At 42.4% G+C, this 16986-nt stretch overlaps 1 protein-coding gene across 2 annotated transcripts in view; it reads left to right on the top strand.

The window, feature by feature from the left end:
* sema4c (sema domain, immunoglobulin domain (Ig), transmembrane domain (TM) and short cytoplasmic domain, (semaphorin) 4C) overlaps positions 1-8652 on the top strand; it is a 128377-nt gene extending 119725 nt beyond the window's left edge. For both annotated transcript variants that reach the window (XM_074637246.1, XM_074637245.1), the window contains 4 exons: positions 1847-1962; positions 4082-4239; positions 5888-5979; positions 6215-8652. In XM_074637246.1, coding sequence (XP_074493347.1) covers positions 1847-1962; positions 4082-4239; positions 5888-5979; positions 6215-7110 — 1262 coding nt within the window. In that variant the 3' untranslated portion in view covers positions 7111-8652. The remainder of the gene's footprint in view (positions 1-1846; positions 1963-4081; positions 4240-5887; positions 5980-6214) is intronic.
* Positions 8653-16986: the final 8334 nt, after the last annotated feature.

Here is a 16986-nt window from a genome sequence, read left to right as displayed (position 1 = left end):
GCATCTCGGCTCTTTTAAATTCATCTTTCGATAGTTTCTTGCTGAGCTGGACTCTGGCAGGAGAAGTTGTTTTCTTTTTCATTTGCTGTCTCTCCCCGTCGCAGAGTAGCATGACATTTCGGTGCAGCTGGCGGTAAAGTTCCACAAATTGAAGTTGATGGAAGTTGCAGACAAGTTGATGACACTGCAGCGCTACGTGCATTTGTCATCATGTATGTGACCGCAAGCGTAAAAAAGTGCACTTTTTCTGTGGAGAGCACTTTTTTCTTTTTCACACAGATATGTTTTACATAAGGTCGTAAAATTTAAGATGATAACGCGTTAACGCAAATTTGTTTAAATGCCACCAATTTCTTTAACGCAACTTTTTGGATTTTTCGGTTGTAGCGGGCTCAGTTTTATAGCTAGAGTGACGCTCCAAACTTACGCTTAATTTTGGCGAGAAAAAACTGGCATGGCCTTTTTCAAAGTAGTCCCTTGACCTCTGACCTCAAGATATGTGAATGAAAATGGGTTCTATGGGTACCCACAAGTCTCCCCTTTACAAACATGCCCACTTTATGATAATCACATGCAGTTTGGGGCAAGTCATAGTGAAGTCAGCACAGTGACACACTGACAGCTGTTGTTGCCTGTTGGGCTGCAGTTTGCCATGTTACGATTTGACCATATTTTTTATGTTAAATCTAGTACTTGTGAGGGTTTCTGGACAATATTTGTCATTGTTTTGTGTTGTTAATTGATATCCAGTAATAAATATATACATACATTTGCATAAAGTAAGCATGTTTGCCCACTCCCATGTTGATAAGAGTATTAAATACTTGACAAATCTCCCTTTAAGGTACATTTTGAACAGATAAAAATTGTGTAATTCATTTGCTATTAAAGCATCAGTGGGTAGTATTGGAGCAAATAAGATTCAAAAAAGTTATTTTTATAAAACAGTCACTATATCCTGACAGTAGTGCATGAGACAGGTAATCAGAAAAAAAATCATGTGCTTCTCTGTCCTCCGGTGCTCATAATGGCGTCTGCAATATTTCACAGACCGGAGGAAAACAACCAATCAGAGCCAAGCTGGAGCCTTGCCGTCTCTGAGTAGCTGTCAATCACTCGCAAACTCCGATCAAACGGTCAAACTAGGCAGCGCTGATCAAATATGTAATGCCTGTATGCCTATTTCTTGCCTCAAAAGTTCTCAGAAACATCTTGTAGTGTACTGTTTAGCTGTAAAATGAGAAAGTTTGTGACCCGGCTGCCATGTTGAGATCAGTTTAGGAAACACCAAACACCGCCCACCAGCTGGAGCAAACTTTCTTATTTCACAGCTAAGCAGTGATTTTCAGCTTGTGTTTCAATTTTTAAATCAATTGTTATGGCATCAAAGGGGTGTGTTTATATTCTATTAATATTTTAATGAACTTCTATGCAATCACAGGTGTGTGTTTGTGGATTATCATTAATATTTAAGTAAAATACTGTGCAGTCACAGCAGGTGTTTGTTTGCAGGTCATTTATAATTAAAATGACTGGTGTGCCATCACAGGTCTTTATTATTCAAATGAACTGGTGTGCAGTCACAGGTGTGTGTGTAAATATTTTTTTAATATCACATCAATATTTAAATGAGCTGTTGTGCTGTCAAAGGTGTGTGTTTATTGGGGTATTTTGTATCGGGACTCAGAGCCGAGTGCCGAAGCTATCTGTTTGAGAATATATGTTTTTATGCATGCCGTGAAAAAATTGCCCCGAGGAGGATGAAGAAAGTCTATTACACTGAAGTGATCTTTGACTGAACAGATGTGAAGTGAGCTGAATCCTCTTCCTCTCCTGTGTGCTGCAGCGGAGGGCTGGCTGCAGAGGGTGGTGATCCTGGGCTCTGATGCCCACGTGATAGAGGAGATCCAGCTGTTTGAGACCGCCCAGCCAGTGGACAGCCTGACCATCTCCCACTCCAAGGTAAGGACGAGGGAAAGGATGTCTCTCGGTTTATTTCAAGGTTGTTTTTTTTCAAGGGTGATTGCAGCAGTTTTACACACACACACACACACACACACACACACACACACACACACACACACACACACACACACACACACACACACAGCAAACAACTATTTGCTGCTTTATTTGCTCGGAGTAATGTCGTACTGAGCGGAGAATGAAGTCGCTCTCCCTCTGTGTGTGTGTTGTAATCCAAGCTTCTCTGTGCTTTGTTTACAAAGCCGGTCGCGCATGCATTTTAGTGCAGGCACGTCCCTGTGAGCGCCCCCCCACTGGTTAGCTAATCGCTTACGCTCTGCACAGCTCTCATACAGCGGCATCGTCGTGGAAGTGTTACGCCCGCCCCCATGGCTTAGGGGTTAAGATGGTTAAAATCCAGCTGGGGACCTCTGCTGCCCATCTCTCTCTCTCCCCTTCATTTTCTGTCATCTCTCTCTACTGTTGCTATCAGATAAAGGCATAAAAATGACCCAAAAAAAGAATGAAAAAGAAGACCGTCACAGAGAGGGGGCGAGACGTGATAATCATTTGAATACGGGGAGGGCGTTCACAGTGTTGCAGTTGGTTTCACACATGAGATTTGACAAATAAAAGGCAAAAAAAGAGAGCTTGAGGGAGAAGTTCAAATCCTGCTTACTTTCTCACCTCAGCACAACCGACCAATCACAGCGTAAAGTGGGCGCGATCGGCGCATTGTTGTTTTCAGAAAGAAATTGTCTAACATCTCTCCCCATCCATTGTCTATGGAGCAGCTCCACACGTAATACCCTATGACATCACAAGTTTGAGTTTTAGCGCTCTAGGTTTTGGATTTGGGAGAGAGTTGTTCATGTTCGTTAATATATTTTGTTCTGTCTTAGACCATAGGAGGAGCATGTATGCATTTTGAAAATGGGCGTAGTTCCCCTTTAAGACACATCACATCCATTTAGTTTAGTAGAGTCTGCTATTTTCAAGACAAACAGGAACATCTCAAAGTGCATTAAGTCTTGTGTGGATACATTTATGTCCAGAACATGTTAACAGACCAGATTCAATACAACAAATTGAGACAAAAGGGATTTTAATAACAAGAAAGCAGCTCTTTTTGTTGATGGTTTGAGCTTCCAGCTGCTCCTACTCAGCATAGTAAAGCATAGCCATGTGCATGTTATCATCGTGGACTCCTAGATTTTTAGTCTTTTGTAGCGATAAGAAATCTTAATGGTCTCTCAGGGGGGAAAGTTACTCAAAGTTTCTTTGTTGTTTTGGCACACCTAGCATGGCTCTGTACTTCCTCTTCATCATATCCCTCGAAAGTAGAGTTTCAGGGTTCCATTAGCTTGCTCTGCAGTTGCATCACTTTTTCAATGGTATTCAATGACAACAGTACGACTTTGTCTTCTGCTGATGTGTTAATACCCTTTCTTTACCAGACACTTCTTACAATCATAGATCCGCTGACAACAGACGGGCAGTCAGCTTGGCGCCGAGCTGGCCCGGTTCCACTCAGCAGATGTTTTTATCAACACTGCCCCTTTTTCAGATCAAGTGTCGCCTCATGAATCCAAAACCCTCTTCACAATAACAGTAATTACAACCCCTTCACCTCTGCGGGGAGTTGAGTCTCTGCCCTCGTTGTTGTCTCAGTGTCCCTGCCCTGTCAACCGAGCCCCGCATGTTGACACCGGCTGCGTCCCCATGGCGGCTCCACAATGGCATGTCCCGCCGATCGATGCAGTTTTGACGGGGCGTTCCCTGCCCTAAAGCCCACTGCTTATCTCATTAATGCTGGCTTAGCCGCGACCAGACATTTTATAACAGCTTTTGCAAAAAAGAGCGCAATCCAGATTGGATTGGAAGAGGGTCAGGGGGGTGAATGTTATTGCAATTGAGAGTGATTATCCCATTATCTCCTATAACTCCTAACTGAGTCCGTCTCCCTCCCTCCCTCTCTCTCTCTGTTTATCTTTCTCTTGTTTTTCATCTCTCTCTGGTTTCTGTCTCTGGGTGATGGCTGGATCTGTTCTTTGTCTTCCTCTTCCTCTCTTCTCCTTCTTCTTCTTCTTCGTCTTCTCTCTCTGTTTGTCTGCAGAAGTACTTGTACATCGGCTCTCGTTCGGAGGTTCTCCAGCTGCCCTTGGCCAACTGCAGCCGCTATCAGTCTCAGCCAGACTGCCTGCTCGCCCGGGACCCCTACTGCGCCTGGGACAGCGAGGGCCGGGCCTGCGTCCGCATCGACCTCCACCGCGGGTGAGACGACTACCTATGTGCACCCATGCATTCATCCTATACGCTAAATATAGATAATAATATAATAGGCCTGGTATTGAAAGAAGCTGCTAATTGGAAAGTATTTAGATATTCTGTGCCTTAACACTGACGGCCTGACGGCGGGACGGAAGCTATTCTGTATTTCAGAGGTTGTAGCAGGCTCAGTTTTCAAGCTAGAGTGAAGATACTGGTATCATATAAAACTAGGAAACCCAAGGGATCTATTGTTACACTAATCACATGCAGTTTTGGGCAAAAACCATGACGTTTTTTGCATGCTGTCCAAATTATATTATTTTCACATATATTCAAATGGTGTATTTGAATATTTCTGCATACTGGGGTCCTTAAACAGTCTCGGAATTACATAAATCTGGTATGACTGTAAAGCTGAAACTCTTGTGGATCCAATGAGCCCATTTGTATTCATGTGTGATGATGTTAGACCCCATAGTAGCCATTTCATTGTAGTGAGACCATTTTTTAAAACTTGACCTCCCTGTATAAAATGACCTGTGGTGACCTCTAGGATAATCACAGCCTCATGAAACTTTACAGCCATAAACTAGAGACCTAGAGCATTCAGAGGATGGATGGCTTTCCTAGCTAGATTGACATTAAGGGGGTTTCTGAGCAGTAATGCGAAAAATGCAATTCTTGCAGAAATCTCCAAATCTCAAAACTTTTTGATCCCAAATCACAGCATGGCTTTTTCTATGGTGTTCCTCAAGGTCTTGGTGTCTTAATGTGGTATTTTGGAGGGATTATTGATCATTTTTATTAATTCTCGAGTGGTAAAAAATGGTTAAATTTAGCACCAAATCTGTGTAACAAATGGTATCAACTCCAAAATTGCTGCAAAAACTTATGAGACATAGTAGAGCATGGGGACGGCAATCTCAAACGTATCTATTCATGTTCTAAGCCCTTATACATTTTCACAATTTATTTTAATTCATTCATTCATTTATTAATTCATTATAATTTCTTATTAATGACTAGAACAACTTGACACACAGTGTTGAGCTGCATCTCAAATTAATCTTCAGGTTCCCAGCTTTCAGATGATGTACACCACTTCTATGTGACATCTACTGTTGACTTTTTTATCTGCCCCTGCACATCCCCTGTCCCCCCCACCGCTACCCCTCTAAAAAAAGAGGGCGGAATAGTCAGAGGTTAACTCTTTATTGACATCATACTAATGAAAGTCTTTTAGCTGCATAAGCAGCTCTTTACAGAAGAGTGAAGCGACTTTCCCGCTGAAACTGTTGCGTAAAATCCTCCTGCTTTACATGCTGTGATTCCCCCCTGTAGAACAAACATAACCATTAAACTATAATAACATGCTGTGATCAGAGCTGGATAACATTCACCATGTTGTGATAAAAGGGCTAATGCACTGTATTTGTCTATTTAAGAACATTTTGAAGCTTATTTGTAGCTAAAATATTATCTTTCAAACATTTGTTTGTTTGTGTTCTCGATAGATTCTGTTTATTTTGAATATTATTATTGTTATTGCGCAACAGATTGCACGCGCACATACTGGCTCCAGTGTTGTTTATAGGACTCTGTGTGACCGTTCCTAATCATCTGCTCTGCTTTCTGCCCTTTTCCCCTCCAGGTCCACCTCCTCCCTGTCACAGGACCTCATGCTGGAAAGGTTCAGCCGGGGGAAAGCCAAGTTTGATAAGCCCGTCTCCATCCCCAGCCCTGGTGAGTAACGCCTCAGTAGTGGCCCCTTGTGGGGATGGACTGCCAGTGCAGGAGCAATTCAGTAGCAAGGCGAGAGAGAATGGACTTGGACTGAGAGAATACATTTAGATTGAGCTGAATAAATTGAATTAAGCAGAAGAGAGCTGTCTGCTGTAGAATATGAATTATTATGGATGACACCACATCTCCATTTCTACTCTTCCCCCCCTCAATATCTCCTCCTCTTCCTCTGCAGAACACTCCCGTCTGAGGAACGTAACAGTGGTGGTGGGGTCCGACATGGTGCTGCCTTGCCAGCTGGTCTCCAACCTGGCTCAGCCCTGCTGGGTTCTCAACGAACGTGAGCTCCAGCTGGGCGACCCTGAGGCGGGAGGGCCGCGCTTCGACCGCACCCTCAAGGCCCTCGTCGTCCCCGAAGCGGGTCAGACGCAAGCGGGCCGCTACGTCTGCTACTCCGAGGAGCAGGGGGTCAAGTTCCAGACGGAGCGCTACCAGGTGGCCGTAGTGGCCAGCGCTCCCGTCTTCATGGAGGCCCGGGCTCCGGACAGCAGCATGGGGCTCTTCTGGGTGCTGGTCATCACCCTCGGGGCGGCGTGCCTGCTGCTCCTCGTGGCGGCTCTTTACCTGCGCAGGAGGCTGAAGCTGGCCCTGGGGAAGGGCGCCGACATGAAGCCTCTGGAGAGCACCCTGGTCTACCCCATCACCCTGCCCAAGGAGCCGCCCACTTTCGTGCCCAGCAAGATGCCCACCGACGAGGACCGCTTCTGGGAGACGGGCGCCAACTACTACTACTCGGACGGCTCGCTGAAGATCGTTCCCGGTCACGCCCTTGGGCCCAGCAGCGTCAGCAGCACGGCGTCGCCCAGCGCCATTCCCGGCCAGCCCATCCACTCCCCCAGCCGTCTCAGCCTCACCAACATTAGAGGCTCGGGTAGCAACGGCTACATCCGCCTCAACCTGAGCACAGCAGGGGAGGAGAGGGCTAGCGGGGCTGGCGCTGGAGGCGGCGGGCTGGGAGGCCTGGGCGTGAGCGGGAACGACTACTCCAGCCCCTTCAAGGAAGAGCTGAGGCGCACTCTGCAGCAGAGAAGCGTGCTGCCTGACGCCAACCCCGAGGAGTCGTCCGTCTAGGCCTGTCCTCCTCCGTCTCCGTTCCTTGAGTTGGAAAAACAAAACAACCAACCTACCTCCCTCCTTTTGAGGATGCCTGCTCTCTCTCTCTCTCACTCTCTTTCAGTGACACGCTGTCAATTCCCCACGCTCTCTCTCTCTCTCTCTCTCTCTCTCTCTCTCTCTCTCTCTCTCTCTCTCTCTCTCTCTCTCTCTCTCTCTCTCTCCTCTCTCTCTCTCTCTCTGCCAATGCCTGTTTGGCTCACTGTTGACATTTATAGCACACAGCATGTTAAATATACTCATACACTGTGTTCGCCAACATGCACTCCTATAATTATTATGTTCTGAGCAACAAGCAGCCATGGTTGTGGCTTTTTCCTGCTTCCACTGTGCAATCGCCACTTGTGTAAATTGTGTATTTAAAAAAGGCTGAACGCAGAGGAGAACACCTCAAGCATGGAAATCAAACAAATGGCGTTACGTGTTTTTTCTGAAGGGCACATTTTTTTCTTTTTACGTTGAGCGGACCAAGAGGCTTTTAGCCCCTGTGCTGAAACCAGTTGGCGAACGTTTTCCAACTGACTGGAAACATTGAACTGATGCTCTGTCCTTCTGTTCCTTTGAGACTTTTTTCAGCTTACTGCACTTAAAAACTGGAAGCGTGTCTTCCCTTTTTGTATTTGTGAGCCAAGAGCGCGAGAGCGGTATAAAAAGACTAATTAATCTCGAAGCAAGACGACAATCACGTCCCCCGTAGCAGGAGCTCTGCGAGGGACAGAGAGGAGAGAGCAAGAGACAAAGAGAGAGGAAATTAAATGGAAAATGAAGTGAATTGGAGTGAAAGGCGCAAGGGGGGGGGGGTTGAATGAAGGACAATCTCTCAAGACTTTCTCTGCTCAATTTTTTATTCCCCCCCCGCCCCACGTTGTATTTACCCCCGGAGAAAGCCCTTGATCCCTTCCACTTTCATTTGTTGTGATGGTTGGTTTGAATTAAGACATTTCTTGTTGCTCTTTTTCTACGTCTTACCGACTACAGCAGTGTTCAAACGGTTATTAAGTGACTAATGGCTCCCCTCTGTGAATGACAATGTGAGGGGCGAGCGCTTACATTCCCCCCGCTCAGGCCTGCACGGTGACCTTCAAACGCACCTTCAAGTCCCAATATACTACACTCCGAACGACGAGTCGAAGTGTGTAACAGATATGTCTTTTGGCTGAGCCCTTTTGAACGTTTGTTCTCCGCAGAAAGAAGAAGATGGCTATTTGCATTCAGCTCTTAGCGGCGGAACAATAACTGCACACTTAATTCCAAATCGAAGCTGACATGAAGACATTAGGCATGGAGAATGTAGTTGAACCCTCACTGTTGCGACCGCCGTGGATGTCTCAATAAGTGCTTTATATCTTATGTGTTTGGTGAGGGTGGTGACTTGCACTGCCAAGAAGGAAACTACCCCTCACACACACACACACACACACACACACACACACACACGCTCACAGTCCTCTGAATGCCAACCATCCTGGACCTGCAGTGTGTTTGTGAGGCTCCCTTAAACCCCATGAAACCCCCTCCCTCCTTCTTACCGACGCCCAGAGACTGACCCGGGGCTACTGTGGACTTATACAGAGGAAGAGCACTGTAAAACAACACAAACAGAACACACACACACACACACACACACACAGTGTTGATGGAAGAACGGACAGACAGACTGATTGCTGACAAACTACTGCTGGCTCCAGGCGGGAAGCAGCCGTGAACCAGTGAAAGGTATTGTTACACTTACAGATTTAAGCAAATTCCTAACCCTTAAACGATTTCCAATTGAGCTTTTTTGGCTGCAATGTAGTGTTAAGAATTATTGAGTTTATTTATTTGTCTGTGCTCAACTTCTCGCTAAAAGGAAAAAATCGACATTTGGCGGAATAGGCTTATTTGTTTTCTTGCTGAGAATTAGATTAGATACTATTTCTCTGTTAAATATGAAGCTACAACCATGAGACAATTAGCTAAGCTAACATAAAAACTGAAAGCAGCTGGAAAACAGCAAGCCTGGCTCTCTCCAAAGGTCAAAACCGAGTATATGTCAGGACCGTGTACGGTCAGTCTGTGAATTTGTGACTAAATTGTTACACAAATAGTCAGTGGTCATGTCTGTAATGTTAAATCCAGCAGTACATGTCCACCAGGTCTGGCGAGGACACTCTGGGCAAAGAATGTATATTACCAAGAAGTGAAAGTCAATTGGTCGTTCAATTGCAACATCAGCGCCTAGCAGCAGAGCTACGCTTACACCATGTTCGACTTCCAGCAAAACATCCGCCTGAAAAGTGACGTACAAAAGGAAAAACAAATGATTTCTATTCTATTATCATATTCTACCGGAATGGCCTGTGTTGAACAATAAATAATTAGCAATATAATAAGCGTTTTCAGTCCAAAATGGCGGCAGCCGTTTGTAAAAAAAAGAAAAACACCGGAGTTTCATCTCTTTGCTTCTATACTCTTTGCTAGGGGACGCACTGTTCCACTCAACTGGCCGTTCAAGTGGTGAGGTACTTTATCGTGGAATGCACCTGATTGGTCCCTGATTGGTTTTCTGCCGGTGTGTCACAGTCACTCAGTGACAGACTTGCATTTGTAGGGCTGGCCCTCTGCGGTCCCAGCCAAAAAAAGCTCACTAAATAGCACGCTTTATCTTGTTTATTTAATCTGTACAAACAAGAAAAAGGCCAGGCCTGGCCAAGAAATTGTCTGGCATATAACCCCCACGTCAAACTGCAATTTTTTTTGTTTTACACTTCAGTTTTTGTACTGATTAAACAAAGGAGATTTAACGTGTTAAAGCTGCAGTCGGTAACTGAGAAAATATGATAAAAAGTTATTTTTTATAAAACTGTCAGTATATTCTGACAGTAGTCCATGAGGCAGATGATCTGTAAAAACTAACATGTTCCCCAGTGTCCTCCTGTGCTACTAACGGCATCTGCAAGGTTTCACCGTGCCGAAGGAAAACAACCAATCAGAGCCGAGGAGTCTCTCACAGCAGCTGTCAATCACTGCTCGCAAAACTCGCAAACCCCGAACAAAGTGTCAAACTTGGCAGTGCTGATTAAATATGAATTAAGATTCTGTTAATGTAAAGACTATTTCTCAAATGTTTTCAGCAACATACTGTTTGGCAGTAAAATGAGAGAGTTTGTGGCCCGACCACCATGTTGAAAACAGTCGTACCAAAACCAAGCACCGCCCACCGGCCGAAGCAAACTTTCAGCTTTAATTAATGAGCTTTAGAGATGCTGGCAGAGTTTGTTTTTTTTGCACTAGATGGAGCAAGGCTAGCTGTTCCCCCTGTTTTCCATCTTTATGCTAAGCTAAGCTAACGTTCTCCTGGCTCCAGCTCCAGATTTAGCGGACAGGCATGTGAGTGGTATCAATCTTCTCATCTAACTCTCGGCAAGAAAGCAAATATGTGCATTTCCCAAAATGTCAAAATTCATGTAAATGATGAGACGATAGAGATTATCATTGGTTTCTCGCCGCCTCTGTTGCTTCAAGGTAGCATTAACAACCATTGGAGCCAATTGCAGAGACTAGCGTGATCCACGGTTAGAAGACTAATCTTGTTATAATCATGTGAAGTGCTATTGTTGCAGTATATTGCGTATAGACTTTAAAAAATCAAACACCAAAGCTAGCTACCGAGGGTGACCAGGTCTCTAGTTTTCAAAAGCCACTGCAGGACAGACGCTTTTCTAAAATCCGGCTTTCATCCGATGGCTGTGAAGAAAGCTGGAGGGCTGTCATCACAGGGCTGCTTGATGTCAATCAAACTGCGCACACGTGGGTCAAGTGCAGGTTAACATCTCACCGTCTTTGCTTCAGCTTCCTTTTACTCTCACTGTATTCACTTAGCGTGGGAGTTGGGAAAGTTAAGTTCAAATAAAATATACTTGTTAAGTCCCTCGCATACCTGTATCCTGCTTTATGTGCTACTGAATCAACCGGGGCAAAGCAAAGAGATGTTACAAGCTGAGGGGCAGAATGGAACTGTTTGTTGGGTTTGTTGGGATCAGGTCACCCTGAAGCTCCCACAGCTATTTCATATCAGAATGTGTTTATTAAAGTGGAAGTGAATCAGTGAACCAAGTTAAGTTGGTTTTACTAAATGGATTTCCATTCTAATGAACAATTATATAAGAAACGTGACAAATGTAAGCATTTAAAAGAAAAAATAAGCTTTGTTTCATCTTTCCTGCAGCTTTCATGTACTTTAGTCTGTGACGTCACAACGTTGGTTAGCTCGGCTGAGTTACACAGATACAACGGTAGAGACCGTGAAAGACGGAGACTGAGGAGACAGGATAGAAGAAGACAAAGAGGGGACACTAGTGTATTGTTCCTGGATGTAAATTTTAGTTTTATAACGTTGAAACCAAGGACAAAACATCCCATTTCATTAACTGATGCTAAAACGGAGATCAGTAACGTTACTGCAGCAATGGCTATTGGCAGTACTGGGGCTCCCCCACCCATACCGCCATCGAGTCGGTCTGTGTGAGTGTCGGATGGGAGTATAACCAAGTTAGATAGTTAGTTAGTTTGTTAGTTGAAGGAGAATAGTGGTAACATCAGGCCGATAATGTCTCAAGTGTTTGCTTGGGTGATAAGTTTTACTTTGTGACGGGAGTTATGCTATGCTAATGTTGAGCCGCTAGCTAGCACAAGCTACCGGCAAGTTACGTAAACAAACGCTATACCGTGGGCTTCAGAATACAGTCGTGATTTTGGCTTTTATTGTCTTTATTTCCCGTCGGTGGGCTCTTTCAGTGCCACTATTCAGCGCTGCAGTAACTTACTGTTCTCCGTTTCAACAGCAGTTTATCCAATGGACTGTTTTGTCCTTGGATTTAACATTGTAAAAAATCATCTTTCCATCCAGCAGGAATACAGTAGTGTCCCCTCTCTTCTGTTTTCTTCTGTCCTGTGTCTCCTCTGTCTCCGTCTTTCACGGTCTTTACCGTTGTATCTGTCTAACTCGGCCGAGCCAACCATTCTCGTGACGTCGCAGGCTAGAGTACTGCAACATGGTGGCACTCTTGCCACGAACGATTAAACAAAGCTTCTTTTTTATTTTAAATGCCGACATTTGTCATGTTTGTTATATAATTGTTCATTAGAGTGGAAATCCATTTAGTAAACCAGCTTAACTTGGTTGACTTATTCACTTCCACCTAAAGCTCAGTGCAGTATCCTCATGCCAGCGTTGGCATTTAGCACAAAGCACTGCTCTGCCTCAAGTACAGCCTCACAGAGCTGCTAGTGTGGCTGTAGACTCCTACACTTGATACATCATGTGTCCTGCACCATTTAACCAGTCTCCTTCTCATCAAAAGCTGTCCTTGTGCACACTTTTATTAAAGTCTCGAGGGGACAGGTGCATCAGAAAAGCTATTTTCACGGCAAAAGATAAGAAAAGGACTTGCACTGCCCAAAGCCTGAAGCTCGCGACTAGAAGATTTCATAAAGGAGAAAATGTTTCAATCTGACAAGGATCAAAATAAGTTGACCTCCGGACGACCTTTGTCAGACTGGAATGTCTGTTTAATAACAATGTTCTACTTGCAAGATTCAGACAGTATACAGGACCTTTTCATACCAATCTCCCACTCGAAACTGACACATGACTAAATATTATTAGTTTTTTACAGTTGCTGCAAATTCTCATATGCCCCACTATAACCTACTTTCTGATCTAATTTCAAGGGAACTTTGAAATACAGTGAATATGTTTGCTGTTACTAACTTTACATTTATGTTGTCCTCTTTTTCTGTGCTTTGTCCATCAGGGGTGGCTTTCGTTTTTTGGGACGTGTCTGTCGGGACCAGAGGAGCACAGAAAGGAGGAAGGGGAGGACAGAAATACCTTGTTTTAGCCCCCCCACTGTGTACAGAGCGCTGAGAGAGATGTAGAATATCAATGCTCCCAAGGTTGAAGAGGTACTCAGCCATCAGCACTCCATCCTAGTGTTGCATGATCCTCTGCAAGTGGACCGTACATCTTTGATATATTCATCCTTGTACAAGTGCATCATTTTGATCGACCATTTTTGGACTTTTACAGACAATAATATTGTGGAACAATAATGCTCTTTGAAAAAAACAAAAACAACAGAATATGTCTGGTTTTATGGTTCAAGGGTTGTACAGGAATTCACGGCTGCATTTCAACATGTTTACTTTTTCTGTGCCTCTTCACCTTTTTGGATAAGCCAAAGTAGACTGCAGTTGCTTTTGTTCTTGTTGAAATTCTTAAATTAATTTAGTTGGATTCCAGATCGATATTTAAGTCTCAGCAGTCCGTCCACTTTGCTACACTGAGCTGATGTCTGCAGCTTTTCTGCATATTTTATCTGCAGCTAAATTTTCCCCTCAAGCTAAATGGCTTGAGGCTGATGGACTCCCTGTCTGCTTCCTGTTTGTATGTCAGTAGTGATCTGCTGGAGCCTGAATAATGTACCAAAACTTTAACCATTATTTAATTTGTCAGCCCCTAAAAGCCAAATACGTATCTGCTGATTCAAAGCAGATCAGTGATAGAATGTGCCCACTTTATACTATTACATCCCCCCAAAGCAGATTGCTAAAACATATTAGCTCTTTACACTGGTACTTGGTTATGTCTTAATATATTTCCCTTTTACAATTAGGCATTTTATTTAATATAACATGTTGCAAAGGATAAAGGAATACAGGTCTCAAGCTTGAGAAAAAAAATGCATGTGTAATGTACTTTATGTGCATTTCTTCAGTTCTTCTTACGCATTAGTTTGCTCCTAATATTTTCTCTCACACGAGGCTTTAAGTTCTGCTGTTTTATCGCATTATTATTTGTATTATTCTATTATCACCCCGTTTTCATTTTGCCCCATTTTTGCTCGTCTGTTATTGATCTTTTATGTTTGTTTTTAAAATATGTTAAGTAACTTATTTCACTTGTACAAACGTGTTGATATTTATTATCATTGTACATATGTCCTTATTTTTTATATGTGTATATATACACAAATAAAAATAGAGATATACTCGAGGTGTGTGGTTTTGTTTGTTAAAAATCTATTTTACACATATAGGTCATTGTACTAGTCATAGGAAGTATTACTCAGTCTGGAGAAACTTTGTCAAGCTTGAGAAAATGACCCTGATGATGTCATAGTGATGTCATCAGAGTTATCTCAGCTTGGGCTTGGAGACTACAAGTTTATAACCGAAGGCTTCCATTACTTACAAACTGGGGGCATAGAGTGTGTGTTTGGTCAAACAAAAAGAAGCTATTGGGTTGCATTATGGGAAATTGGGAAATGTAGGATCCAGTGTTTATCTTCATTTATATGAAATCCCGATTCGACTGTTATAAGCTCATTAAATGTGTGTTATTAGTCGTTATAAGCCTCATAGATGTGGGTCAGTAGGAGTCTGCTACACTACTATGTTGTAAAAGTGAAAGCGAAACTTAAAAACCATATGCCCTAACACGTTGTAAAACTAAATGAAACAGCTTGTTTAAGTTTAGTGGTTTAACAAAACCACTTAGTTCAGTTTAGGGGAAAAATTGTGTTTTGGCTTAAAATAACCACGTTTGTAAAGTGGGTAACACTTTATAATAACCATCATTTATAAATGGTAAATTGATAGTTAAAGCTGAAGTAGGCGAGATTGGAGCAAATATGATTAAAAAAAGTTATTTCTATAAAACGGTCGCTATATCGTGACAGTAGTACATGAAACAGGTAACCTGAAAAAAATCATGTGCCTCTGTGTCTGTGAGAATCATGTTGTAGTGCACGGTTTAGCTGTAAAATGAGAAAGTTTGTGACGCCGCCGCCATTGTAAAATCTGGTGAAGGAACGCCAAGTTCCGGTCACATGACCGGAGCACAGCCAATAGGAACGCTCTCTCAATGAAATGACCTGTGATTGGTCAAAGTCTCCCGTCACGGGCTAGATGTTTTAAAGCCTGAAAACAGAGCCATGAGGAGGAGCAGAAGTCTAGTTATCTCTCAGAACACTTATTTTACAATTAATGAAATAATTCTTAAAAATAATTTTGTAATTAATGAATTACAATATGCTGAAAAGTTATTATGGGATTTTGGCCAAATGATGCCAAAAATATACTGACTACTGCCACTTTAATTAAACTAAGTTAATAGTTATTTTACTGTAAACAAACCATGACATTATAATTAATATTGTTTACTAATTATTAGTAATGCTATAATTGATGTTATTTTAACAGTTTATTGCACATTATAACATTTGATATACTATATATGTAAGTATTTGTTAATGATTAAGATATTATTTGTAAACCTAAATAAATTGTTTGTAAAACATCTATAAACATTACATATATATCTCAAACACTTTGTTAATGCTTAATAAATACTTTTAAAGCATCTATAAACATTATTTAGATAGATAGTTAATACTTTGTCAACGGTTAATAATTGGTTCCTGGTCCATCTATCTTATGTAATGTTTTTAGATTTTTTTACAAACAATTTCTTAAAGGTTTACAAATCATTTGGTAGTTATTAACAAATACTTAATATAGTATATAAAATCTTATAATGTGTACAACAATAAACTAAATACTTTTCTACTCTTATCAGCTATGATACAATATAGAATTTATAAACAAATGATTTCATATTACACAAACTAATGATGAAACAACAGAAATAAGAGCATTACTAATAATTAGTAAACATTATTAATTACCATTATGGAAGATCGACACTAAATCGCTGGAGTTCTAACAGGTAATTTCATTGAGAGAGAGCGTTCCTATTGGCTGTTCTCCGGTCATGTGACCGGAACTTGGCATTCCTTCACCAGATTTCTCATTTTACAGCTAAACCGTGCACTACAAGATTTGAAACATTTGAGGAGAGAAATAGGCATTAACGTAACATAATTTGCTGCCTAGTTTGACCGTTTGGTCGGAGTTCGCACGTGATTGACAGCCGGCTCTGAAAGACAACAGATGGACAGCGGAACTCAGATCAGCTCTTACTGCTTGTTTTCCTCCAGTCTGTGAAATCTTGCAGATGCCGTTAGGAGCACCGGAGGACACCGGAGGACACTGGAGGAGACAGAGGCTCATAATTTTTTTCAGGTTACCTGTTTCATATACTACTGTCACGATATAGCGACCGTTTTATAAAAATAACTTTTTTAATCATATTTGCTCCAATCTCACCTACTTCAGCTTTAATATACAGCTTAAAGGAACAGTGTCTAACATTTAGGGGGATCTATTGGCAGAAATGGAATATTAAGAAGTATGCATTCTTTAGTGTATCATCACCTGAAAATATGAATCGTGTTGTCGTTGCCTTAGAATGAGCCGTTTATATCTGGGAGTGGGTCCTCTTCATGGAGTCGGCCGCCATGTTTCTACAGTAGCCCAGAATTGACAAACCAAACACTGGCTCTCGATAGGGCTATTCACGTTTTCACATTTTCGGGTGCTTGGCACACGGGAAAGGCTTCAGTTGGTTGCAATCTGCAACCTTACCGCTAGATGACGCCAGATCCTACACAGTGCACCTTTAAAGATTCTGTAGAAACATCGAAACCCACAACCAAGAATTTTAGGATTAGTAGGGGGACGATTAGCAAATATATAGATTGATTCTTCTTTGTAGTTTTCCAAAACTCCATGTATCATTGTGTTGGTCATTTTATTTTCTCAAAAATATTTCTATATTATTTCTCTACACACACACATAGACTTATATCACCTGTGTATGTCTAGAGTTGTTTCATTCCCCCCCGCCTGTGCTGCACAAGAACAACAACAATCAAGCTTCCATCGACTTGC

The sequence above is a fragment of the Sebastes fasciatus genome, chromosome 6, assembly GCF_043250625.1.
Source record: "Sebastes fasciatus isolate fSebFas1 chromosome 6, fSebFas1.pri, whole genome shotgun sequence".
In the NCBI taxonomy this organism is placed as follows: Eukaryota; Metazoa; Chordata; class Actinopteri; order Perciformes; family Sebastidae; genus Sebastes; species Sebastes fasciatus.
Note: the sequence above shows the minus strand (reverse complement) of the source record. Positions and strands in the feature narration are given on the sequence as shown.